At 41.9% G+C, this 26,219-nt stretch overlaps 1 protein-coding gene across 2 annotated transcripts; it reads left to right on the forward strand.

Annotated features, from left to right (window-relative positions):
* Nucleotides 1-298: 298 nt before the first annotated feature.
* Nucleotides 299-22,419, forward strand: LOC147124970 (integral membrane protein 2A-like). 2 transcript variants are annotated; one of them, XM_085995432.1, is made up of 6 exons: nucleotides 299-481; nucleotides 10,131-10,265; nucleotides 11,976-12,173; nucleotides 14,539-14,649; nucleotides 21,194-21,344; nucleotides 21,520-22,419. In XM_085995432.1, exons 1-6 carry the CDS (start codon nucleotides 410-412, stop codon nucleotides 21,606-21,608), a joined length of 756 nt encoding a protein of 251 aa, XP_085851558.1. In that variant the 5' UTR covers nucleotides 299-409; the 3' UTR covers nucleotides 21,609-22,419. The 2 variants fall into 2 exon arrangements, with proteins under 2 accessions (XP_085851558.1, XP_085851549.1); XM_085995423.1 differs by having other exon boundaries at nucleotides 307-481; nucleotides 21,517-22,419.
* The last annotated feature ends 3,800 nt before the right edge of the window (nucleotides 22,420-26,219 follow it).

Consider the following 26,219-nt stretch of genomic DNA (forward strand, 5'->3'; position numbering starts at 1 on the left):
ATGTTTTGAGTAGGATCTACAATTAAAAAGGGTGGGACGGCCCATATAGTCTTTCCCAACGCATGAGGGTGTGTTTATTTTTCAGAGTCAGACTGCATGAAAACAGGTGACGTGATTTTTACCCCCCAGCACATCTCCCATTAACTCCAGCAGTCAGGAGCACCGCCTTCCTCCACCCAACACGACCCCTTCAAAGGGGCACAGCAGGAGCGTGACCTTTGGCCGTGTGTGTGTGTGTGTGTGTGGAGAGGAGGGGAATCTGTTCGAGAGTCACTGAGTGAGTCTGCGCAGTAGCTCGGGAGTTAAAGTGAGTGAGTCTGCGCAGTAGGTCGGCAGAGAGCCGCTATTAGAGAGAGTGCGTCACAGTTGTCGAGAGTCGGAGACCAGCAGTCAGAGTCACCTCGCAGACATGGTGAAGATCGGATTCAACTCGCCCGTCGCCCAGAAGGGCGCTAAAGGGGCGCTCCTGGTCCCCGAGCCGGTAAGTGTGGACTGGAGGGTCGGGGAGGTGGCGGGGCAGCGCGGCAGGCTTTGCGGAGTCGGGGCTACCCGCTCAATGGCGCAGCGCCGGCTGCATGCCTTGGGCATTCGGCGAGGCGCAGGTCACTGGCATCCCAACCCCGAGGCCGACCATCAACCCCATGGCGGGGACCCGGGCTGCCGGTTAGTTCCCCCCCCGGTTCTCGGGCGTCTGCGGGAAGCCAATCGCACCCTGTCTCCATCCAAGCTGTGCGGCCGCTGCTGGGATTCCCCCGGTCAGCCGCGAGTTTGTATCTTTTTCTCCTGTGGCTTGTCTTGAGGTCGGCCCTGTAGCGATTCTCAACTTGCGCGATACCGAATGCAGCTGGAGAAATAATAGTGTGTGTGTAAACTCCATTCATGGCCATGGATCAGGGTTTGTATGTGTGGCTGACCAATTATCAAACTCTCTCTCGATTTGGGGGAAGAGGGGGGAAAAGAGAATTCCCAACATTTTTTATGGCCCTTTTCCTCTCCTGTGCAGTATTTTTGCAGACCCCCCGCTCTTTACTATCATCTAATGAGTCCACAGCCGCTTTGCATAGCTGGCTATTGTGTAAGCACTGAAATGCATACCTAGTAAGCCACCCATCTATGGGTTGAAGCAACCTTCGGGGCTCCGAAAAGTGGCAACTAGCAGCAATTGAGATGCTGAATAAGTTCAGTTTTGTATTTTTTTGGCGCTATCCTTATATTGGATAATGAGACTGAAATTGAATACCTTGATGGATATTTGCTGAGAGCATTGCTATTAACTCATTAAATGACTTAATTAATTGCTACTGGAATTAACAGATTCTTAAAAGGCTGTTTTTAAATATGTAATGTAAATATATCTTAAAATTGGGTACAGACTAGATATCTTCAGGATTCCATGAGAGTTTTTGTATTCATTGTAGCCTAAGTAGATAATGCAATAATATATAGGAGGGTTTCTTATAAAGCTGGTGGTGTATGTTTTCTTAATCATTTTCATTAGCTACTCAAAACAAAAAGCTGTTAAGGTGTGCATTTTGTCTGACTCAAAAAAAATTCCCATTGTGAAATTTTCACTTCATAAATGGCCACTTCCTTTATTATCACTTGGATTACACATTTTGCAGATGGATCCCCATCATTTGTATAAATCAAGTAATTAAATTATATATTGATCAGTGGCAATGCACACTGGTGAAAGTATTCTGTTTTGACTGTGACTTGTTTTCCTCATTGATTTTTACTGTCGTCTTGATGAAGAAACCCTATATGCAGCCTATTTTTTCAATTTGTGATTTGCAGTGAATAACATTCAATGCCTGGATTTGCTCTGAAGTGAGATGTCCATGCTGGAATGATGTAATTCCCATGTGACTTTTGGCTAGTATTAGATTAACGGAAGAGGCTTATAATGTTGCCAAAAAGAGTAGTAAGCCTGAGGATTTTAGAATTTGGCAAAAGATGACCAAGAAATTGATGGAGAGGGAGAAAAGAGAATGAGAGTAAACAAGCAAGAGACATAGAAACAGATTGTTCTATAGATATGTAAAAAGGAAGAGATTAGCAAAAGTAAACTTGGGTCCCTTACAGGCAGATAAGAGAAATTATAATGCGGAATAAGAAAATGGCAGAGACATTAAACAAATACAGGAAACTTTCGATTTACCGGCACCTAAATAACCAGAAATCTCGGTTAACCGGCAAAATTCAGGAGTAGGTTCAGGTAACTTTTATTACTTCCTCCACTTGTTGCTGTGCAAGGGTGTGGCTGCAGCTGTTGCTAAGCTACAGAGACACTTGCAACTTGTGGCCATTGTTCTGAAGCAACAGGGTTTGTTGCTTTATACGGAGCTCTCGGCTCTATCTTTTACTATAGCGTTTGGTTATCTGGAATTTTTGATGAACCGGCACCACGTCGGTCCCGTCCGTGCCGGATTTAAAAAAAAAGTTTCCTGTACTTTGTTTTTGTCTTCTTCCGTGAAGATAGATACATTCTGGAAATAGTGGGATACCAAGTGTCTAGTGAGAATGAGGAACTTTAGTATTAGTAAAGAAATAGTACTGGAGAAACTAATGGGACTAAAAGTAGACAAATCCCCTGGACATGATGGCCTACATTTAGGGTTTTAAAAGACATGGCTGCAGAGATAGTGGATGCATTGGTTTTGATCTTCCAGAATTCCCTAGATTCTAGAACAGGATTGGAAGGTAGAAAACATAACCCTGCTATTTAAGAAAGGAGGAAGAGAGAAAATGGGGGAACTACAGGCCAGTTAGCCTGACATCTGTAGTAGGGGAAAATGGTACTAAGGAAACCAAGGGATATGGGGGTAGGGCAGGAAAGTGGAGTTGAGGTAGAAGATCAGCCATGATCTTATTGAATGGCGGAGCAGGCTCGTGGGGCCAAATGGCCTACTCCAGCTCTTATTTCTTAAGTTATATTCTGCTCTAAAGTTGGTCAACTGTTAAGTAATACTCCCTTTCTTCCCCAACAAAATATTTGGACTGAACTTCATTGTTTCTCGGAAGATTAACCCACGGTATAAATGAACCAGATTGGGTAGCAAGGGAATAGAATTGCTTCCCCCTCTTTTGGTGTAAATACGATGTGAACTTGGTTACCTAAATTGCATGTCATCCCTATTTTGGGTTTTCCTCTGATTTACTAGAAACTTAAGTTTTAAGAGGGATGAAGGAAGTTTACCCTTTTTTATTGTAGTAGTTGTAGATGGAACCAGGAGACAGTAATGCCATAGGTGGATTGCGAAGAAAAAATGTTGGATGCAGTTAGTGAGTAGCAGAAAGCTTGGGGAGGATTAGGAGATAAGATGCCATGGCTGATGCTGTGCAGCATGCCATTAGAAATCTTTGGCTATCCAATGGGTCTACACAGTATCTTTAATATAGCCCATCTAACCATACTAACCTTAAGTTAGTCAGTCTTCGGCATGCTCATTTAACGAATTTAAATATACTAGTTTGTTTTGATCTCATCAAATCCTTGTGCTGCAGGGGGGACTTCCAACATGGACGGTCTGCTAAAATGTCTTGCCGCTAAAATTACAACATTCTGGCAAGCCTTTTGAACAATTGAAGTGTTGGGGTATTTAATCTGAGACTTATAAAAGGTTCATCTTTGACCTAGCCAGGAATTACCTTTCACATGCCTCCAGCTGACTGAAGTTTTTGAATAGTGAATTATTTTCTGAGTTAAGCATTTTTTTAGGTCTTGTAATTTGTACATAAGTTGCCTTAAATTCAGTGTTAAGTATTTACTGAGAGTGCTAAAATTGTCTATTTATGCAGTTTGCTAACTTCCTAATGACCACTCAGAGTAAGGAGTGATGCATAGTTCACTTACTCTGCAGACATCAGTACCAGTACAGATTTTGGCCTTTTTTAACTAGGGTACAATATAGCGCTCAATTCAAGCTAGTGAATTAAAATAAATAAATTGTAGAATGCGTCTCCTTCAGTGGACCCTCGTATGAGGACTTAAATGTTGAGTTTGGTGACACAGGTTTTGTAAACCATGGTGTAATTTAACCTAGGAAGTGAGTTCTGTAAGTCCACAAAGGGTTAAGGCCTAGAAATTCAGTATAGCCACGTTTGGGGCACTACAGCCGGGCGGCCGCTAAAGTTTGCGCCTGGCGCAACTTTGCGCCACCTTTGCCGATATTCAGTGGCATTGCCCCAAGAGGTTGCTGCTGCGCTAAAGCAGGCGATGCACGACTATCATTAGGCGCTAAGCCGGCGATCCGGGGCGCTAACACTGAGGATGGGCGCAGCGCAGGTGTGGCGAGTTGCTCAATGAAGGCAGACACGCTGGCGCCGGTCAGCTCTTAAAGGGGAAGGGTCGACTTGTTTGGCTGCCATGCCCTGCACACTGCAGCCCTGAAGCAAGGCCTGACCATTGCTGGTTCATCAGTTCTACGCCCTCAACCATGGGGAAGCCCGCTATTCTTCCAAATCCCATTGCACGCTCTTGCTGCTTGTCCAGGGTCATGGGGAAGGAGATGTACTGACGTCTCCTTCTGAAAAGGGCATTGTTCACCTGGCGGATGCAGCAATGTACCGCGAACTAGGAGATGTTGGCAATGTCCCCAGTAGCGGATTGGAAGGAGCCAGTGGCATCGAAGTTGAGAGCCACTGACAGAGACGTCCTGCTCCTCAGCTGTGGCTGCAGATCTCTGCGAAGCAGGTGGCAGATCTCAGTGACCACCTCCCTTCTGAATCGCATCCTCCGAACACACTGCTCCTCAGACATGTTCAGATATGAGAACTGCTGGCGGTATACTCTGGGTGGGTAAGGCCTCCTGTGCCGACGCCTGTTGGCCAATCTCCGTCTGGCCATGACTGGCACTCTCTCACGGTGTCTCTGATCCCTTTGAATGCAATGCAGAAAGCCAACGTTTCCACCCATTGCAGCCCCCATTATATGTGGCGACTCAAGGTTATGGCACTGAAAGTGAAATCCAAGTGCAAAGCTCTGGCCTGAAGCCACAAGTACCTGTGCAAGCGCTGAGTCAAAGCAGAAAGCTCTCTGCCTTTGTCTCTCTCCAAATATCCGTCTCTTACACAGAGGGATTGGCACAAAATGGCTGCCACTTATACTGCAGGAGGAGTCCCCTTTAAATAGCGTGCCCCGCAGCGACTGGGAACCGTTCCCCTCTACCAGTCGCTGGGGGCGCCAGGCGCAAAGAAGGGTGGCGCCACTGAATTTCCGGTTCGGGGCGCACAAAGGGCGTTGCACGATGAAATGACGTCAGGATCTGCACGCGCAGCTGAGCGCGCGCAAAGGCTTTGCGCCGCTGCTAAATCTTTACTGAAGTTGGGGAGAAGCGCAAATCGCGCTGCGCCCGGCCGCTAGCCGCCTAGCGCCCCACATCTCCTAAGACGCTAGCGGCTGGCGCAAACAACTGAATTTCTAGGCCAAAGTGTCTTCCCTTGGATAATAATTCATGGGGTGGGTGGTGGAGAAAGAGAAAAGGGGTGTTGCTTTTGATTTAATTTGCCTGGAGGTTTGTGTTTCCTTTACCATTTTTACAGTATGTAAAATTAGGATTAATCGATTTTACCAATAGGAAACTAAAGACAAAGTTTCTACTGTCTATTTAAGTCTTAAATGGGTCTGAGTGCTTCTGGAGGCAGTAATGTTGCCTCTTGACATTAGAATGCTGTTGCTAAAATCATAAAGTAAATGAAGCAAATGTGTTTCTGTCTATTTCTATGTTGGTCTCTTTTTTTTTTATGTATGTTTTTTGATTTCTTGTGCTCAAGGTGCAGCATGCCCTTGCTGGGAATGGAATGCTGAATTTTGAGTACCCATTGCCAGTACTTGAGTCAAGTTTAGCATGGTTAGATTCCTCTATCTTGCCCTGATTTCAAGAGTACCCCGCACTGCAGTGGTATGACATTTTCCATGCTGGATATCCTGTATATGCTCTCAATGAAATTGTTAATTTAGTGCTGAATAAGAGGCAGTTTTCTGCTTTAGGCCCATGCTGACCAGGAATTAGCTTTACTGTCCAAATTCTCACCTAGAACCTTGCTGCTGCCACAGAGTAGAATTCATCCCATTGGGCGAGGCTGGATTTTAGCAGTAGTTTTTAAAAAATAAATAAATAAATAAACAATTTTTTTTTAATCGGTGTCTAATCCCCTGCAACATCCAGTCCTGCAAATATAGTTTTTCTTCAATTGGTTGCCATTAGAACTATTTTAAATAGTGTTATCTAAGCAGTCTAAGTGTTGGAGAAATAAATTCAGACATCAACTCTATTATCTATCTGACTGAACAATCTTCAGGATAACATTGAGTTTACTTTGCCAGTTTCTTGCACCCTTAAAAGTTGGTTTGTCATTAATATGCTTCCCAGTCTAAACAGATCAGATAGCCTGTATGCACTCTCAGTTCTGGTATATACACTGAGATGACTAGAGTTTGAACCCAAGGGGTTAATGTTCTAATTGAGTCACTATATTGTACTATACTGTAGCTCACTGCAGTGTGCTGACCTACTCCTTTTCTGTTCTCGTCTATTCTGGACTCTGCTTCTCCCTGGCCTCCCACTCCATTGTGTGCAATAGTGGCAGTGCATAGAGCAATTGGGGAGCAAGAAACTCAAACATGCTCACTAGGGATCTAGCTGCGTCAGCTTCCCACAGCTCTTCTAGAATTCCACTGCCTACCTTTTTTTCCTATGAAAACCCTGCTTGCCAATCTTATCCTTTCTCGCCTACCTTGGCTTGTCCCTTGGCCTATTTAATTTCTTCAAAAACCTCTGAATTTTTTTCACAGCCTTTCTACTCCCTACCTCTGCACCCTCCCCAGTCCTGTTTCCATGCCTGTATTCTTTGTTCTACCCCACATTTCTTACCTAAAGCCACCACCTGTGGCGAAGCTAGTTATTTTACACCAAATACTGGATCTTTCCCCAAGTCCCTCCACTTTGCTGCAGTGCTCTCCATTCACGAGCTGCCTTAAAAGCTATCTCCTCAAAAGATTCTTCAGCCACTTCTGCTTAGATCTGTCTCCAATTATGAAATGCCTTATGATGTCTTGTGTTGAAAGCGTGATAAAAATGTAATGTAATGTGTAGTGTATAAAGATGGATGCATGTGGCCAAATACTCTGTGAATTGGGATTTCAGAATTCAAAGCCCCCTTAAGAACATAAGCAATAGAAGCAGGAGTTAACCATACAGCCCCTCGAGCCTGCTCTGCCATTCAATAAGATCGTGGCTGATTTACATTTCCCGCCCTATTCCCCCTATCCCTTGATTCCATTAGTGCCCAAGAATTTTATTGATCTCGGTCTTGAATATATTCAACAATTGAGCATCCACAGCCCTCCTGAGAGTATGATTCCCCAGTTCTAGACTCTCCAGTTAGGGGAAACAGCCTCTCGGCATCTACCCTGTCAAGCTCGCTTAAGAATGTTATGTTTCAGGTGAGATCACCTCATTCTTCTAAACTGCAGAGATTATCGGCTCACTCTCTCCTCGTAGGACAGCCCTCTTATCCTAGAAAGCAAGCTAGTGAACCTTTGTTGCACCCCCTCTAAGGCAAGTATATCCTTCCTTGGGTAAGGAGACCAAAACTGTGCACAGTACTCCAGGTGTGGTCTCTCCAGGGCCCTATATAATTGCAGCAAGACTTCCTTACTCTTGTAATCCAACCCACTTGCAATAAAGTCTACAAACCATTGCCTATCTAATTGCTTGCTGTACCTGGATGTTAACTGATTTGTGTACAGGAATGCCCAAATCCCTCTGAATACCAACATTTACTAGTCTCTCTTTTAAACATATTCTGCTTTTCTATTCTTCCTACTAAAGTTGATGATTTCACATTTCTGCACATTATACTCCATCTGCCATCTTCTAGCCCAATCACCTAACCTTGTTTTCCATCATTTTATTTGGTGCTAAGGTGACTTCTATCAGCTTGCTAGAATTGTTTGCACATTTGAACCCCAGGCTGCACTCCTAATCTTTAATTGCATTCAATCTGAGCCATGACCTAAACACTTGCAATTCAAATTAAAAGGATTATTGGTATAATAAGACTTCAGGTCATCATTAACACTTCTCTACAGGCATATATTGTACTATAAGTTACCAGATTTAATGGGGAGCATTGTCCAAAAGTCCTGCTGTAGTTGCAAGCTGTATGCACTGTTGTATCTGGTGCACTTCAGAGCTGTCTAAACCTGGGTTTTGCTGCTAATTTTAATGTTCCCAGCATGAAATATACTTCTTTCTCACTATTCCTGTTGCGATAAAGTAGGTGCAGCGATGTTAAATGATATTTTTGGTCTTGATTTCAAACTTTGATGTGCAAAAATGTTGCAGACCTTGGATAGTTCAGTACCGACCTACCAGTTTGGCTGAAGTATTGTACCGCTGAGCTCGGTGCTTAACTGCAGCTGGTTATTCCTTCTCTCAACCCCCATGAGTTGTGTAAACTTAGTTTAAATTTTGAAAACAAAATTGCTACAGCAATTCAGAAATTTTCCACTTTAAAGTTATGGGTATATTTTGTACCTGTTTGATGAACAAAGTAGTAAACCTACTTTTTATAGTGCATTTTAAACCAAATTCATGTCAAACCTCTTGCTGAGACAGTTAGACTTTGTGCTGTGGCTGGGGAACCACTTCCTCACTCAATAGAGGAAGCAGGTGCAGCTCATAGTTAAAACAACAGACCGCATAACGCACCAACAAAGCTTGATTTTTTTTTTAACCAAAAACTCGGTCATATACACGTCTGACCAGAAGATTTATTGTTTCAAAAGCTCTTGTAGGTTACACGACCTGCAACAGTGACATTTGTACTTTGACTGAGGTTGCATTATTTTGATACTGTTCCATATATTATAGATTACTTTAATATGTAGAGTTGAAAGCATTTCTTAAATGTAACTTTTTTTTGTTTTCTCCTCTTCCTCTCTCTTCCACTCCTCCTCTTCCCCCCCCCCCCCCAACCAATGGCTGAAGTTCATGGGATGTTTGGTCATGGTTGGGGGGAGAGAGAGCTTGCCTCGCCTCATGTCTGTAATGTACTATGCAGTAAAGTTATTGGGTAATAATCAGGGCAGGAACACTTTTTTTCTCTTTTCTATACTAGATTCACAGACTGATTGCAGTGGTTTAGCTTCAATCAACTAACTAAACAAACAAGGGTTGAACCTGGAATCTTTGTATAGCTTAGTACCACAGAATAGTGCATTTGCTCAAGCATCTGTTGGAGCTTTTCAAACTTTTAAATCTGTGCAATTACAGAAGGAAAACAACTCAATGTAAAACCTTGCCTTCAGCTTAATTAAGAAATAACTGGTCATTTACAATGCTGTTAAATGTTTTGAGGATCTTAATTTTTGTCAAATAATATTTTTATAACTAGTTAATTGTATATTCTTGATCATAGCTAAAATGTAATGCTTAATAGTAGCAGGCAAGTATGAGTCTTCTGTCTAGTAATAACTTTATAAGCAGAATGTCTGACTTCATCCAGAGAAATCGTCGACTTCTGCTTTCTATCCTCAGGCTGATGTAAATCTATTAAGATCAGAAAATTGTGCTTATTTTTGCAGAAGATGTGATTTTCATATTTTTATATAGCATCTGTTGACATTGGGGGATTGAGTTACTGAGGCTGATCAGTGCCAGGTGCCAATGTGGGTATTGGCTTTTAATGTAGTTTCCATGCATTTCCTTGTGAAATGGCTATACGGTGATATTGAAGTGCACGCTGATCTCTAGTTGTGGGTAGAAGTAGCTTCCATTTAATGCTGCATCCCACTATGCTGCCTGATGGTTATGAATCTGAAATGAACCCACATTAGACTGGTCATTTTTTTAAAAACTGTGCAAAGTATAAATGTTTGGACTGTAGATTAACAATCTTAATTTCACTTTTTCAAGAACAATTTGAATTCAATTTTTTTCCTTCGTTTAAACTAACTGCTATTGTAGCAAGTGGAATTGTCATTTTTGTAAATTGTGTACAAAAACATTTGTGCTAATTGCTCTTGTAAACGCCACTTAGATTTCTTTTGGATGATGAATTGCTGAGTTTCGATAAATACTTGTGACTTATTAAACCAACACTTCAATTTGTATTTTGTGTAGGATCCAGAAGCTGCTACAGTGGATGGAGGAGATAACTCCACAGGAAGATGTTTGTTTACGCTTCTTGGGCTGGCTTTCATACTGTCTGGGTTGATAATCGGAGGAGCTTGTCTGTATCGATTCATTGTGCCAAAGGTAACTTCCCCAAGCATTTGTTATGCAAGAAATCTGTTCTAACGGCCAATCTTTTGTAGAAAGTAACTTGGTATGATTTCCTATCGCAACCGTAGAAAATCAGCTGCTCATGTAAAAGCTAGCTAATGCTAATCTCTAGGGGATGCTTACTTTTGTTAACTATTATTGTAATCCTACTAAGATGAAGCCTTACTACATTAAAAATGGGTAGATGTTTTATGTTAAGCTTGATCTGTGGTTTGTGAAGTTGGGTAAAGCCCAATCCATAGGAACAATAGTGAGTGTTTCCAGCATTTTCTGTTATTTCAGATTTCCAGCTTCCGCAGTATTTTGCTATTGAACAATAGTGCTTCCCCTTTCAGGATGATGGCACTAGCGCATTTGATCACTGAAGTACACCGCAAACTGCTTTTGTAGCAATTTAAATTGCTACAACAAGAGTGAAATGAATAAAAATTAAAATACTAACTGATCAGTGGCATAGTTTATAGCAAAAAGACTGCCACTAAAGATGTCAACCTCCCAGCTTTTACATTGAACATTTACCAGCTACACAGAAATACATGACCTCTGAAATGGTTGTTTCTGTTGTATTTAATTTAAGTTACTAATCTACTTTGTAAAAGGGTCCATCTCTTTAACACAGCCATTTCTTGAGGGATTGGAATGAAGATCTAATTTTTTTGTTCTATTTCATTACACTTGAGTATTTACCTAATACTTGATCCACGAGTGGTTTTTTTTTTTTCCCTTGCAAAAAGGATTCATTTTTGAGAAGGAACTCAATTGACATTTAATAATTGCAATTATTTAAAAGGGCTTTCTGAAGTCTCTTTCAAAATTACATTGGAATAGTTGGCCTGACCAATGACCCAACTATTTCAATTTAATTGATAAATAAACTAATTGCTTTGGTTTGCGTTAAGGAACCCAGTGTTTGTGATTGCCTTCTAGGGCAATGTAAATTACAATAACTTTTGTAGTATACTGCTGTGACCCATCTTTTACATCCAATGGATCAAGTCGCTGCTTGCCCTCTGGACAATACTGCTAGAGTTGTTGCATGCAAGACGACTACCTTTGACTCTCACCAGACATTTTTGTTTTGCTGCAAACAGTGCTTAATAGTACTTTTGAGCAACCATAAGCATGCAAGAGTGGCATTAGCTAACCTATCTTTTCTTTCCACTTCCCAAGGGAAGTACATTATTGCTGCATTACAACTTTTTGGGGAGTTGTACATCTGAATTTGCACAAGAGATGCCATGGTTAAGTCTGCCTCTGATCTCACTGTAAAGCAAGGTCCAGCATTTTTGGGTATTTAAGTAACTTGAACTCTGTTTTAGGGATAAATGCAATTGAACTTCTACTAAAATGTTTAAAACTCTTAACAATTTGAATTTATATAAAGCCTTTAGCCAGCAGCTCAATTCACTAAAATGGTCTGAAGTGTAAAGGTAGTCTGTTGCAAGGTTTCCATAATATTTTGTCATTCAACTCCTTTTGAATGCTATATGCCTTTTTTGTTTTCAGGAATAACAGTACAGCATTTTGTCCCAGAATAGTTGTGAAAATTGAGCTGTATTCCAATTTAAAGGTAGACACCCTGACCTCACGCTTGGAATGCCATCTTAACTTGGAATCGTCTTAAAATAAAATTGTACTGATTTTTATGTGGGCTTTAAAATTAATGTTTTGCTTTTCTATTAGAACAAAGTGTTCCATGGTCAAATGCGATACTTGGATTCTAATATCCTAACGCATGCCCCAGAAACAGAGGCTCCTTACTTTCTTGCTACAGAAGATGTGCAGTTCTTGGGAGATGATGAGAATGTGGCAGTGATCAATGTCCCAGTTCCATATTTTGACGATTCTGATCCAGCAGTCATCATTCATGATTTTGAGTTGGTAAGTTTACATCTTAAAATCATAATTATAGAAATGTGACAATGAAGTGAGGAAGGTTCCCTGCCAAGAGGAGATGATGTAAATTCATTGATTTGTAGAAATGTATCTTCTAGTCCAACAACTGACTAGCAGTACACTCTGCTCTACACATTGGCCCAGAAATTCGGGTTGGGGGCTTACCGCAGGTGCAAGCCCCCGACCTGCACTTACAAGCCCCCGACCTGCACTTACCTAGCACGCCGGCCGTTGAGCTGTGGGCCCACGTGGGATTCCGATCCTGGGCCTCCTCCAACTACCGGCGCGCAGTGCTTGCATATCCCAGGGGCGCAGTTAGTTTGATGCGTCCCCTGGGATCACGTGGGCCATGGAGAGCCAATGGTAGCAGGGAATGCTTCATTCATAAGTCTTCCCCTCAAACCTATAAATACTATAAGCCCTAAAAATCACTAAATCTTCAAATAAATTTAAACAAAAAAATCACATTTTTAAAATAAACTATAAATTAAATGAAATAACTTTTAAACAATTTAAATTTTTGAAAATTAATTACATTTTTTAACGGGGGTAAAAATAAACTTGCATTTCTTTAAAGTATTTAAAAATAATAAACCTGTGGGGGAAAAAAAAAATGTTTTAATTTTAATTAATTCACCACTTACCTTGTAAAAAGCAGGCCTTGCGCCTGCTTCTTAAAAGTGTAACTCCTGGGGACTTACCCTCCCAGGAAAACCTGCAAAAAAAAAAAAAAAAACGTAAGTTCGATGTGCACGTGCTGCCTCTCCTGCGCACGCGTTCCACCTCAAGCCTGCCTTTCAGGGGAACGGAAGTGCCGGTTTCCCGTGCATGCAGGAAACCGGCACTTCCATTGGGCTTATGGGTGAGTACCCCATGCGTAATCGCCCGCAGAGATCCAAATTTCTGGCCCATTATCTGTAAGTTACATTTTTTTTGGAGCAAAACACTTCCTTGCTGTGTTTGAATTGTTTAATTTATACTATTGGCTAACTTAAATTAAACAAAAAATGTCAATCCGAGGTAGATGCTTAAGATTTAGGGGGAACCTGATGTGTACGTTCTGGAGTTTCAAAATTGGTCTGTTAAAAGATACTAAAGCTGTGGCATTTTCCTAATGGCTCTTCAATTTCAAGTTTTTTTTCAAAATCGGCTATTGAACTTGTGTTCATTCTAAGCTGCCTCCATAGTGTCATAAATATGATCCTAATGTGACGACAATGGCTTTTTTCCACTTGCCAAATTGTAGAATCATCATGGGGATTTTAAGTTTGAATATACATACACTCCATTTTAACTAGTATTTTGGTTACTAGTACATTTCAAGGAGTCCAACATTTTTGTGCCTGTTAATGACTGGATCCTTGGCTGTAAGCTCTGAAGCTCCATAAATTGGCACTAAGATGAACGAGTATTTTGGTCCTGCGACCAAATGGTAATTAGGAGTCACTGTGCACAGGTTTTTTTTTAAATCATGCACTCCTTGGAATCTAGGCTTCCATTTGTATTTTGGAACAGTTGAACTGGAAAAAGTGCTTTAACACTCTCTACTTTAGATACAAAGGGAAGGAGCAACTCCAGCTATGTACTAAATATTTGCTTTCCTTTTCAAAGTTTGTGGTTTTAGAATTAAATAACCCAGAAGATTTAGACACAACTTTTCATTGCACATCAGATTCCTGTCACCGAAGGATGGATGAGACAAACCTTTTGTCCAACTGAGATTTTGGCTAATTAACAATCTGAAAATTAGATTACTTGGTAAGAAGTGGACAGGTGCTCCCAACTACCTCCAGTGCTGACCACACTATAGTTGCTTGTTCTGTAATCTGATCTTTTTACCTGATCAACATGTGGAATAATAGAAGCAATGGGTTTAGTATCATCTGGCCCGGTGATATACGGGATCAAGGTTCAAACCGTGGTCTGAAATCCCTGGCAATCTGGCTACAAATCCAGGCAACTCAATGTTTGGCTGTCTTTCTTGCTTGATGATCTGCTTTTTTAAAGTTTAATTGGCCTGGGAGGTTTGCAAAACAAGTTCTTGGAATTATTGCCTTATTGGATAAATCTTAAATCGGAACACTAAGATCTGTTTGTAGCCGCATCTTGAGATACATGCAAGCAAATTGTATTTGACCTACATGATCATAAAAATACAAGGTTGGACACTTCTGGATGGGATTACCTGAGTAAGAATTGCACTATAGTAACTTTCCTTCAAAGATTCTTTTGAGGAGTGAAATAAATTAGTTAAATTTCATAATTGTCAAAACATATATTTTGAAATTGCTCTATGTTCCTGTTTCTTTAAGTTAATTCTCTTTTTTTTTTTATTTTTTTTTACTTCTAGCTCCTGACTGCTTATCTTGATCTGAGTTTGGATAACTGCTATGTGATTGCATTGAATACTTCTGTTGTCATGCCTCCACGCAACTTACTGGAGCTGTTCATGAGACTTGCAGTAGGTATCATCCAGGAAAACTCTATTTGCTCACCTTGGCTCAACCAGTGCAGGATTCTTCACCAATAGTTCACCTGTGCTACGACTGGTGTCTCTTCACATTTATTTTCAGTTATAGTGCTCAAAAGTTGTGGCATGGTCAATCAAGTGCTGAATGTAACTGGGCTACTTTCAGGTGGGGTAATAAACTGTCACTGAAGTTGAAATCAAGGAATCAAAGAATTGGTTTTTAAAAATTCACTCAATGGTCAAGGAGATTTGACATCAGCACAGGTCCTGATTTGAGATATGGTAAAAGGGAAACTTTATTTGAATGAATATTGTGCAAGGAACCTCTTGGTTGGGTCGGGCTGGCAAGTGTGACTTGTATCAGCCTGTCGTAAGTAAAACAAGCTCTTGGTGTACAAACTGAAGTTCATTTTTATGTCATGCTTGCAAAAAATTAGACTGGTATTTTAAACCTTTGTTTAATACAATACAAGCAAAAATAACCTTTAAAAAGGCACCTATAAATTACCCTAAAAGCTTGGGATGCCTTGCTTCAGCTGGTATATTTAAGAACATAAGAAATAGGAGCAGGAGTAGGCCAATCGGCCCCTCGAGCCTGCTCCGCCATTCAATAAGATCATGGCTGATCTGATCCTAACTGCCAATCCACTATCACAGAACCATCTCCTGCATCTAACAGGATTAGACACACGAAATAGGAGCAGGATCAGGCTACACGGCCCCTGGGCCCGTTCCGCTACCCACAGGGCCATGACCGATCCGAACCTAGACTCATGTCCAAATTCCTGCCTGCTCCCCGTAACCCTTAGTTTCCTAGAAGTAAAGGGAATTGTCTTTCTGTTTTAAATTTATGTAATGATGTAGCTTCTACAGTTTTTTGGGGCAGCATATTCCATGGACCTACCACCCTCTGAGTGAAGTAGTTCCTCCTCATCTCAGTTTTGAAAGAGCAGCCCCTTATTCTAAGACTATGCCCCCTAGTTCTAGTTTCACCCATCATCGGGAACATCTTCCCCGCATCCACCCGATCCAACCCCTTCACAATCTTATATGTTTCAATAAGATCGCCTCTCATTCTTCTGAACTCCAATGAGTAGAGTCCCAATCTACTCCACCTCTCCTCATATGTCCATCCCCTCATCCCCAGGATTAACCGAATGAACCTTCTTTGTACTGACTCGAGAGTAAGTATGTCCTTTCTTAAGTATGGACACCAAAACTGTATGCAGTATTCCAGGTGCGGTCTCGCCAATACCTTGTACAACTGAAGCAATACCTCTCTATTTTTATATTCTATCCCCCTAGCAATGAAAGCCAACATTCCATTGGCCTTCTTAATCACTTGCTGCACCTGCATACTAACCTTTTTGAGTTTTGTGCACCAGGACCCCCAGATCCCTTTGTACTTCAGTACTTTCCAGTTTCTTGCCATTAAGATAATAACTTGCTCTACGATTTTCCCTGCCAAAATGCATAACCTCACACTTTCCAGTATTGTATTCCATCTGCCAAATCTCTGCCCACTTACTTAGCCTGTCTATGTCCCCTTGAAGGTTTTTTATGTCCTCCTCACTCACTACTTTTCTCCCCCCCCCCCCCCCCCCCCCCATCTTAGTATCATCTGCAAACTTTGATATGTTACACTCGGTCCCCTCCTCCAAGTCGTTAATATAGATTGTAAAGAGTTGGGGACCCAGCACCGACCCCTGCGGAACACCACTAGTTACTGATTGCCAGTCTGAGAATGAACCATTTATCCCAACTCTCTGCCTTCTGTTAGATAGCCAATCCTCTATCCATGCCAGAATATTACCCCCAATCCTGTGATCTTAAGCAATAATCTTTTGTGTGGCACCTTGTCAAATGCCTTTTGGAAGTCTAAATACACTACGTCCACTGGTTCCCCTTTATCCACCCTATATGTTACTTCCTCAAAGAACTCCAGCAAATTTGTCAAACATGACTTCCCCTTCATAAAACCATGCTGACTTTGTCCTATTAAATTATGATTATCCAAATGTCCTGTTACTGTCTCCTTAATAATGGACTCCAAAATTTTACCTACCACAGATGTTAGGCTAACCGGTCTATAGTTTCCAGCCTTCTGTCTACTGCCCTTTTTTAAATAAGGGTGTTACATTAGCAGTTTTCCAGTCTGCCGGGACCATTGCTGAGTCCAGGGAGTTTTGGAAAATTATTACCAATGCATCCACAATCCCTACCGCCACTTCCCTCAAGACCCTAGGATGTAAGCCATCGGGTCCAGGTGATTTATCCGCCTTGAGTCCCATTATTTTACCAAGTACCACTTCCTTAGTGATTTTGATCGTGTTTAGCTCCCCCCTTTTTAGCCCCCTGTTTGTCCAGTGTTGGGATATTCTTAGTGTCTTCTACTGTAAAGACTGATGTAAAATATTCATTGTGTTTTTGCTATCTCCATATTTCCCACCATTAATTTCCCGGTCTCATCCTCTAAGGGACCAACATTTACTTTAGCCACCCTTTTTCTTTTTATATAACTATAAAAACTCTTACTATCTGTTTTTATATTTTTTGCTAAATTACTTTCATAATCTATCTTCCCTTTCTTAATCAATCTTTTTGTTATTTTTTGCTGTCTTTTAAAGTTTTCCCAATCCTCTATCCTCCCACTAGATTTGGCCACCTTATATGCCCTTGTTTTTAGTCGCATACTATCCTTAATTTCTTTCCTTAGCCACGGATAGCTGTCTTTTACACCCTTTTCTTCTCAGTGGCATATATATTTTTTGGAAGTTGTAAAATAACTCCTTAAATGTACACCACTGATCATGTATCGTCTTACCCTTTAATCTATTTTCCCAATCCACTCTACTCAATTCCGCTCTCATACCTTCATAGTCTCCTTTATTCAAGCTTAGCACGCTTGTTTGAGATCCAACCTTCTCACCCTCTAATTGAATGTGGAATTCAACCATGTTATGGTCACTCATTCCAAGGGGATCCTTTACTAGGACATTTTTAATTAATCCTGTCTCGTTACACAGGACCAGATCTAAGGTTGCCTGCCCCCTGGTCGGTTCAGTTACATACTGCTCAAGAAACCCATCCCTAATACACTCAATGAACTCATCCTCAAGGCAGCCCTGCCCAATTTGATTTGTCCAATTAATATGATAGTTAAAATCCCCCATAATTATAGATGTTCCCTTATTACAAGCCTCAACTATTTCCTGATTGATACTCCGTCCAACAGAGTTGCCACAGTTCGGAGGCCTATAGACTACGCCCACTAGTGTTTTTTTCCCCTTATTATTCCTTACCTCCACCCAAACTGTTTCATTGTGCTGATCTTTTGACCCAATATCATTTCTCTATTATAGTAATTCCTTCCTTTTATTAACATAGTCACCCCACCTCCCCTCCCTTCCTGCCTGTCCTTCCTGATCGTTAAATAACCTGGTATGTTTAATTCCCAGGCATTGTCACCCTGCAGCCATGTTTCTGTAATGGCCACAAGATCATACCCATATGTAGTTATTTGTGCCATTAACTCGTCTATTTTGTTACGAATGCTACGTGCATTCAGATAGAGAACTTTCAAAGATGTTTTGTGACACTTAGTTCCTGCTTTTGCCCTTTTTATTACTTTACTTTTTACTCCATACCTTCTGCCCCTTCCTGACATGCTCTGGTTTTTAATTTCCCCACTGCTACCTAAGTCTATGACCTTCTGTCATTTTTATTATTTGCTCTCGAGGAACCTCCTAAACTAGTTAGTTTAAAGCCCTCTCTACAGCCCTAGTTATATGATCCGCCAGGACTCTAGTCCCAGCACTAGCCAAGTGAAGCCCGTCCCAACGGAACAGCTCCCTCCTGCCCCAGTACTGGTGCCAGTGTCCCAGGAAGCAAAACCCATTTCTCCCACACCAGTCTTTGAGCCACGCATTTAACACTCTAATTTTATTTGTCCTAGCCAAATTCGCTTGTGGCTCAGTTAATAATCCAGAGATTATTACCCTTGTGGTTCTGCTTTTAATTTGGCCCCTAGCTGCTCAAACTCCCTCAGCAGAACCTCCTTCCTTGTCCTATCTGTCATTGGTACCAACATGGACCATGACAACTGGATCTTCCCCCCCCCCCCCCCCCCACTCCAAGTTTCTCTCCAGTCCAGAGGAGATGTCCTTAACCCTGGCACCGGGCAGGCAACACAGACAGCCTTCGGGACTCTCGCTCTCGGCTGCAGAGAACTCTCTTTATCCCCCTAACGATACTATCCCCTACCACTACAACATTTCTTTTAATCCCCCCCCCCCCCCCCCCCCCCCAACGTGAATGGCCCCCCGCTCCACGGTGCTGTGGCCAGGTTGCTCATCCTCCCCGCAGTCCCTGTTCCCATCCTCACTGGGAGTAAGAGCCTCGAACCTGTTAGACAAGTGCAAGGGCTGCGGTTCCTGGATCCCCATACCTGCCTCACTTCTAGTCACACCATCCTGACCCTGGCCACGGACTACATCTGAATTAATTAATCTAATTGGTGTGACTACCTCCTGATAGAGTCCAGGTAACTCTTCCCCCTCCCTGATGTGTCTCAGTGTTTGAAGCTCGGACTCCAGCTCTTCAACACTGAGCTGGAATTCCTCGAGCAGCCAACACTTACTGCAAATGTGATCACCATGAGCATCAATGGTGTCCACCAGCTCCCACATATTGCAGCAGCAACACATCGCCTGATCTCCCATTCTATGTAATTAATTAAATTTATTAATATTATTATTAAATACCCTCTGCCTCGATTCTAGATGGTGAATATCACACCTTAAAAACTATAAACCAAGGAGATTTAAGCTTAAAAAGGGAGAAATACTTACCAACCAATCACTTACCCGCTTTGTGGTGACGTCACACCTTGAATACTTTTTACCTCTCTCCTTCCCTGAGATTGGTGAGGCCTACCTGAGCCTCTGGGGCCTCTTGTAGTCGCTCTGCCGCTCAGCTCCGCCTCCACCCGCTGCCGATGCCGCACTGGGGCCTACCTGAGCCTCTGGGGCCTCTTGTAGTCGCTCTGCCGCTCAGCTCCGCCTCCACCCGATGCCGCACTGGGGCCTACCTGAGCCTCTGGGGCCTCTTGTAGTCGCTCTGCCGCTCAGTTCCATGTCAAAACCCATAAAAAGCAAATAATGACTGCTGCTTAATAGTGCTTGTACAAATCATCATGTGGGACAATTTCTGCATGGTGCAACAAGTTTTTGTCTGCACAATCCTTGTAAATTTGCACCTATGAATTCCAAACCTCAGTATAATTTAAGTGTACACAGCTAATTAGTTATGTACTCATTGAAAATATGCAGTACTACATGAGTATTTTGTAGTCCTTAAGTTTGCTAAATATACTTTTTAAATGAAATCTGCTGATTGGGAGTCAAAGCTGAAGTTAATACTTTTTACTCTTCCTTTACTGGGATGTAGTTTTATAGACAGTGGTAATTTTTTTTGAGTATCTCACTCTTGTGCCTCACCCAAGTGGCATGAACTTGACAGTGATATCTGAGCATGGTATCATGCACGCTATCCCTTTTTTAATAAAAGGGAGGTCAGTCACAGGGGCGATGCTGGCCTGTCACAACTGAAATCAGCCACCTTGTTGACCAGGGTGGGATCAAATCTCTTGACATGCCTGGTCCATATAACCTGGCAACTTGCTGAGCCATTGGGGAATATTTTCAGCCTTCGAGAACTTGGTAATTGAATCAAGTACTTTGGCATTGCTGCACATTTTATTTTCATCTTTCATTTTGTATTTTGGTAGTTGGGAGCTACCACAGAGCTGTTGCACAAGTTTTTTTTTTAAAAGTGGCCCTGTGAACTTGGTTAAAAGGATACATACTGGAGGTTAATTACAAGGCAATAATCCAATAAGAGTTGCCTCTTTTAATAGCAGTCTGATGCTCACAACTATATTTTTTTCTGGTGATTTCCATTTTATGCAATTTGGTTGGGCAATCTGCTGAACATCTCTTTTCTGCCCCCTCCCTTTTTGTTGGAGTCCACAATGCAATCAAAGAATGGGCAGCTGACCAGCTCTCTGGCCTGTGCCAGTTCTCCTCTGGGCACCAGTAGTAAAGCAATTCTGGCTGAATATGGTTCCTCTTTTGCCATCTTCCTGCTCCTATCAAAGGAAATGCCAGACTTCCACTTGGTGTTATCCAGTCTTCCATTGGCTGGGATGAGAGGAATTTTGTATGGGAATGCTGTGAATTTAAACTACAGCAGTAGTCAAGTTTTCTTGCTCTTGCTGCTTTCTCTTTTATTCCATGGATATTCCTGACTAGCACTCCAGTAGACAGAGTTGAGTGTTTGTTTAGTCTTGTTCCCTTAACACTGATATTTTGAACAATCCTCTCTGCTTTAGCTTATTCACAAATTCCTGTTTAATCATTCACCCTGCAAGAGAAGATCTTTTCAAGTAATTATTCAGCAGTTACAAGGTAGAATTTGACAAATTTAAAGCCGCATTTTGAAAATTACTTAAAACGGACTTTTATTTACTCAACAGACAGGAGCTTACTTGCCTCAGACCTACCTTGTTCACGAAGAACTGATGGTGACTGAGCGTATCGACAACGTTGACCAATTGGGCTATTTCATCTACCGGCTCTGTTCAGGGAAAAAGACCTACAGATTGCAGCGTAGAGATGCACTGAAAGGTACAGTTTCCCTACTATTAAAATTATTGCATTGATGCAAAATGGGAAACTAATGCCCAAGCTACAAATTCAGTCATTTGTGCTGTCTGTAAACTAGCAAATTTGCACTTGGTTTTTCAAATTGCTTACTATGCTCATCAGTTAAAGCTTTTTTTTTTTTTTTTTCCTTCAGTAGGCATCCAGAAACGCTCAACAGAAAACTGTCACAGAATCAAACACTTTGCAAATAACTTTGTCGTTGATACCTTGATCTGTGAACCATGAAGTATAAATGAGATGCTGTTTTTACCCAGCTGACTAGAAGCTTTACACATGCAGTACACTTAACCTATAAGTAATGACAATCGAAAGCCTTCTTAGCTGTGCTTGCAGTCTGTATTCAGTGCAAATACTGTTGCTTCACTAAAAGGCTTTCCAAATGCCGCTTCTGTTTGCACTGTTTATTCAATAGATTTATCAACATCAGTTCTTACAAATTTGCAAAATAGTTTTTATTCTTTATGTATTTGGACTGCTCAAAGAAAATTAAGTAACATACTGGTGTCAGGGAATGGAAAGTTGATTTTTTTTTTCTTCATAGTAATGCCATTTACATTTAAGGATTGGCATGTGCCAGCATAGCAGGCTTAGAACTTGTGCAACTACTGTATTGAGGTTATCAATTTTGTAATGTAAACATTTGAAAGTGTATGATTTGCCTTGTTTTTGTGATGTATCATGAAGTAGTTTGATGTTTGCACATAATGAGTATTGCATAACAATTGAGAATCTGCTCAACAAAGAAAATACAACTTCAAAATGGCTCATCAGCTGTGGTTACTTCTAACGCTTACAATTTAATAAGTAAATTCTGAATGTTTATATAACTCAACTATCTTGATTTCATCTGACTAGACATGAGGTGGAAAAATTTGGAAGTTACTAAATTGAATAACATTTGTATAGTTTATTTAGCAGCAAATTTATTGAACAAGGGACTATCTAATAGTACAGATTATATTTGAATTACTAACCCTGTGGAGTATTTAATGTTTTACTTCAGTATTGTAACCCTTATTAAATGTCTTTAAAATTACTGCAGCCTGTTTCACTGTTCCATGTTGACCAGAAAAACTGGTGTACCAGAATGGAGGTTGTGCAACTATTGTGTGTGATCTTATGCACTCTAAAATGCTAGCCATTTGGCATTGCATAAGCACTACCTGTAACTTTAATGAACATTTTGCTGAAAATTCTGCCCTAGATTTCTTGATCGGCTTCTTTGACACTAAGTTAGTATTAGGCCTGCATCCTTTCAGGATTAAGAACAGTAAGTTGAGTTTATTTATTTAAAAAAAAAAAAAATGCAAATTAAGGGGTAAATTTGTATATGGGGTAAAAATATATGCCATCTTCCAAGTTTTGAAAATTGTACACCAGCCCAGCTTTAATTAGGCTTTTATAGTACAGTATAAGTAAATTCAGCTAATTTTAAAAATCCTTTCTGTAATGTCTCATAGCAGCAGCAGCCATTCAGCCATCTGAGGATAATCTGAAGCTAAAAACTATATAGATTTTTATATAATTTAGGTCTCTGGGTTACATTTCTTTTTAGACATCATCTGTAGTCAGTAGTTGACCGATCCATAGTTTAAGATAGTTTGTTCACCTTTTTTCTAAAAGTAGGAACAGATTTTATGCCACTATAGCTTTCTCTAGAGTGCTGGGGATGTATTCCACCCATTTGAAGAGGTGGCTACTGTTCATTAACCCAATGGCAATACATTAAGTAAAATGTGTAGTTCCTCAGGTCAGTGAATTCCTCTGGTCAGCGTAACTTAATTCTGAGCCACTCTTGGGCATGTGGCTTATTTAAATAAGGCTGGCTTGAAACCATTGCTCCATACCCCTTCTACACCACCCTGAAATCTTAATTTACTACACAGGACATTCAGTTTTATTTATGGTATGCAGTTGACCTAATTGGCTAGATGCAATTGATTTTTTAATATTGTGCAATTTGAGCTACACTGTCAATCTAATAATCACATTAAAAAGGCATAGATTTGTTATTATGAATGTAAAGAAACTCCAACAATCTACACCAGGAAATGATTCCCTAGTATTGGTGAGAAATGTTCCCATCCATTTCATTGGAGCCTGCTTAACTGAGAGTTTGTTGCTTCTATGAATTAGTGTACCTGTTTGTCATATTTAACCAAAATGTCTGTGCCTTTTAACCTCCATCACATTCCTTCAAATACCTGTCCAAGCATATGATTACCTCAATTGTGAGAACAGTACTTGGTGATTGTAATCCTATTTCCATAAGTACAGTAAAATTAACTTCATGGGGGGAGATTGTAGGCTAGAATAGTCCAACCTTTCTCATTTCCAGTTTGTAGGAGTCTAATAACTTGCAACAATAGGTGGACGACTGTTGCACAGATAACAACTGGTTTTGCAGGCAGACTATGCAGATAGTGAAGTAGCTTGCCAAGAGATTGCTCTGTGGTTTAAGATGCTTAAATACATTTCAAACAGATTTGCAGTCAACTGACAAAATGGACCAATGTTGCCACACTTCTGTCAGCAGTTTTTAAAAAGTCACTCTTCAAAACTGAAAGGATGATTAAAATCAAGTTGCAACAGATGGTGTAACTTTTTTCTAAACTTGTGTTTTCTGCCACTTCCTCCTGCAATGGGGGTTTGAGTCATTTGTATCAATGGTCGTACTTTCCATTTAAAGAAGCAAAAACAAATGGGCAAAGTTTAAATGCTGACATTAGGAATTTTTGTGTGGTTGGTTGGATGACTGACCTAAATGGAAACTCATGTTTATGTTGTAGGAAAAATGATTCCTCGGAAACTAGACTTTGAGTAAGAGAGACAACTTTATTAAATGACAGAGCTCTGGGAGAAGCGTCTGCAATCACGCGGTCTGCGAGAGCACCTTCTTCCCGATTGTAGTACAGGCCGAGCGCTTATACAATTCCAAGAAGTTGGTTTTAGATCATTTACATTCATCCAATCAATTTGTTTATTAGCGCATATTGTTATTTTCCTCCAGTCAGGAGTTTACACACTTGTGTTGCCAATTCTGCCTCTTCAGGTCTTCGTTCCGTCTTGTTCCCTGGCGGAATGTGATTAGTTCGATAATAGGATACAAGTGAACCTGGTTAGTCCTCAGTGATCCAATTAGTCCTAGTCAGGACACGAGACGAACTTTGTTCCAACCATGCGTAAGCGTGGCATGTCTCACTGCAGTGATTCAATTAGTCCCAGTCAGCGAATTTGTTGTTTGTCTTTTCCAGCAAAATTTTATTTTAACAATCCCTCCTCTTGTTCCTGGAGCACGATTCATTTGCTCCCAGATGACCATCCTCGGTCCCCCTTTCGTCGGTGCTTACAGCCACTGGCTTATGTCCGGGGGTTCGGTTGTGATGCGCTATCAATCACTCAAAAGACTGAGGTTAAGCGAGTAACTAACAGGCTTTTATTAACAAGAGAATGAAGGTGTGCCTCGAGTGGTCGACCAGTCCAGAATACAGAGGGACTGTGGAGCAGTCACCTTTATACCTGGACTCGTGGGAGGAGTCAGCCGAGGCATGTACAGACATGTACACAGTGGAATACAGTGGTTTACCACACTCACCCCTTGTTTAAAAATGAGTCCGGCGGGCTGAAGTGTATTAAAAGTTTGTGTATTGGAGTCTCTCCGGAGGTCTTGTCTGCCGCTGTGATCGACGTGGCGATGGCAGGGGTAGTGAAGCTTCCGGCGTCGAGTCCCGCGTAGGTTGGGGCACTGGTGTGTAGTCCTCGTGGGGGTCGAGCGGGTCGCGGGGCCCAGGCGTGCTGTCTGCTGGGGTTGGATATTGGATCGTGGGGGGGGGGGGTGGTGGTAGTGGGTTACTGGGGCCCCCCCCGAGGGTGCGAGGTCTCGTATGGAGACTGTCCTCCCGCCCGTCCGGGTACGCAATGTAAGCGTACTGGGGGTTGGCATGGAGGAGGTCAACCCTCTCGACCAGGGGGTCCATTTTATGGGTCCTCGTGTGTCTTCTCAGTAGGACCGGCCCTGGGCACGTCAACCATGGCGGTAGCGATGTCCCCGCTGTGGACTTCCTTGGGAAGACAAACATTTTCTCATGGGTGGCGTTAGGGTCAGTGCAGAGCAGTGACCGAATAGAATGGAGCGCAGCGGGGAGCACATCCTGCCAGCGGGAGGTCGGAAGGCCCCTAGACTTTAAGGCTAGCAGGGCGGCCTTCCAAACTGTTGCATTCTCTCTTTCCACCTGTCTGTTCCCCCGGGGGTTGTAACTGGTGGTCCTGCTTGTGGCAATACCCCTAGCTAGCAGGTACTGGCGCAGTTCGTCGCTCATAAACGATGAGCCCCGGTCGCTATGGATATAGCTGGGGAAACCGAACAGGATGAAGAGGTCGTTCAGACATTTAATGACCGTGGCACTGGTCATGTCCGGGCAGGGGATGGCAAACGGGAGTACTTATCAATAATGTTGAGGAAGTACACATTACGGTCGGAGGAGGGGAGAGGCCCTTTAAAATCAACGCTCAGGCGCTCGAAGGGGCGAGTGGCTTTTATCAGGTGAGCCCTGTCTGGTCTATAAAAGTGCGGTTTGCACTCAGCGCAGACTTGGCAGTTCCTGGTCATGGTCCTGACCTCAATGGAGTAAGGCAGGTTGCGGGCCTTGATGAAGTGGAAGAACCGGGTGGCAGAGGTCAGTGTGGAGGGCCCGCAGTCTATCGATCTGCGCGCTGGCGCAGGTGCCACCTGATAGAGCATCCGGGGGTTCATTGAGCTTCCCGGGCCGCTACAAGATCTCGTAATCGTAGGTGGAAAGTTCGATTCTCCACCTCAAGATCTTGTCGTTTTTGATT

The sequence above is a fragment of the Somniosus microcephalus genome, chromosome 1, assembly GCF_052327205.1.
Source record: "Somniosus microcephalus isolate GS21.2 chromosome 1, FLI_Smic_1.0, whole genome shotgun sequence".
In the NCBI taxonomy this organism is placed as follows: domain Eukaryota; kingdom Metazoa; phylum Chordata; class Chondrichthyes; order Squaliformes; family Somniosidae; genus Somniosus; species Somniosus microcephalus.

Bases quoted from the DNA above. Each gene is read 5' to 3' on its own strand.
- LOC147124970 (XM_085995423.1), top strand. From the start codon at position 410: ATGGTGAAGATCGGATTCAACTCGCCCGTCGCCCAGAAGGGCGCTAAA. The intron at 10,266-11,975 runs GTAACTTCCCCA...CTTTTCTATTAG, and splicing joins ATCGATTCATTGTGCCAAAG to AACAAAGTGTTCCATGGTCA. The intron at 21,345-21,516 runs GTACAGTTTCCC...TTTTTCCTTCAG, and splicing joins GCGTAGAGATGCACTGAAAG to TAGGCATCCAGAAACGCTCA.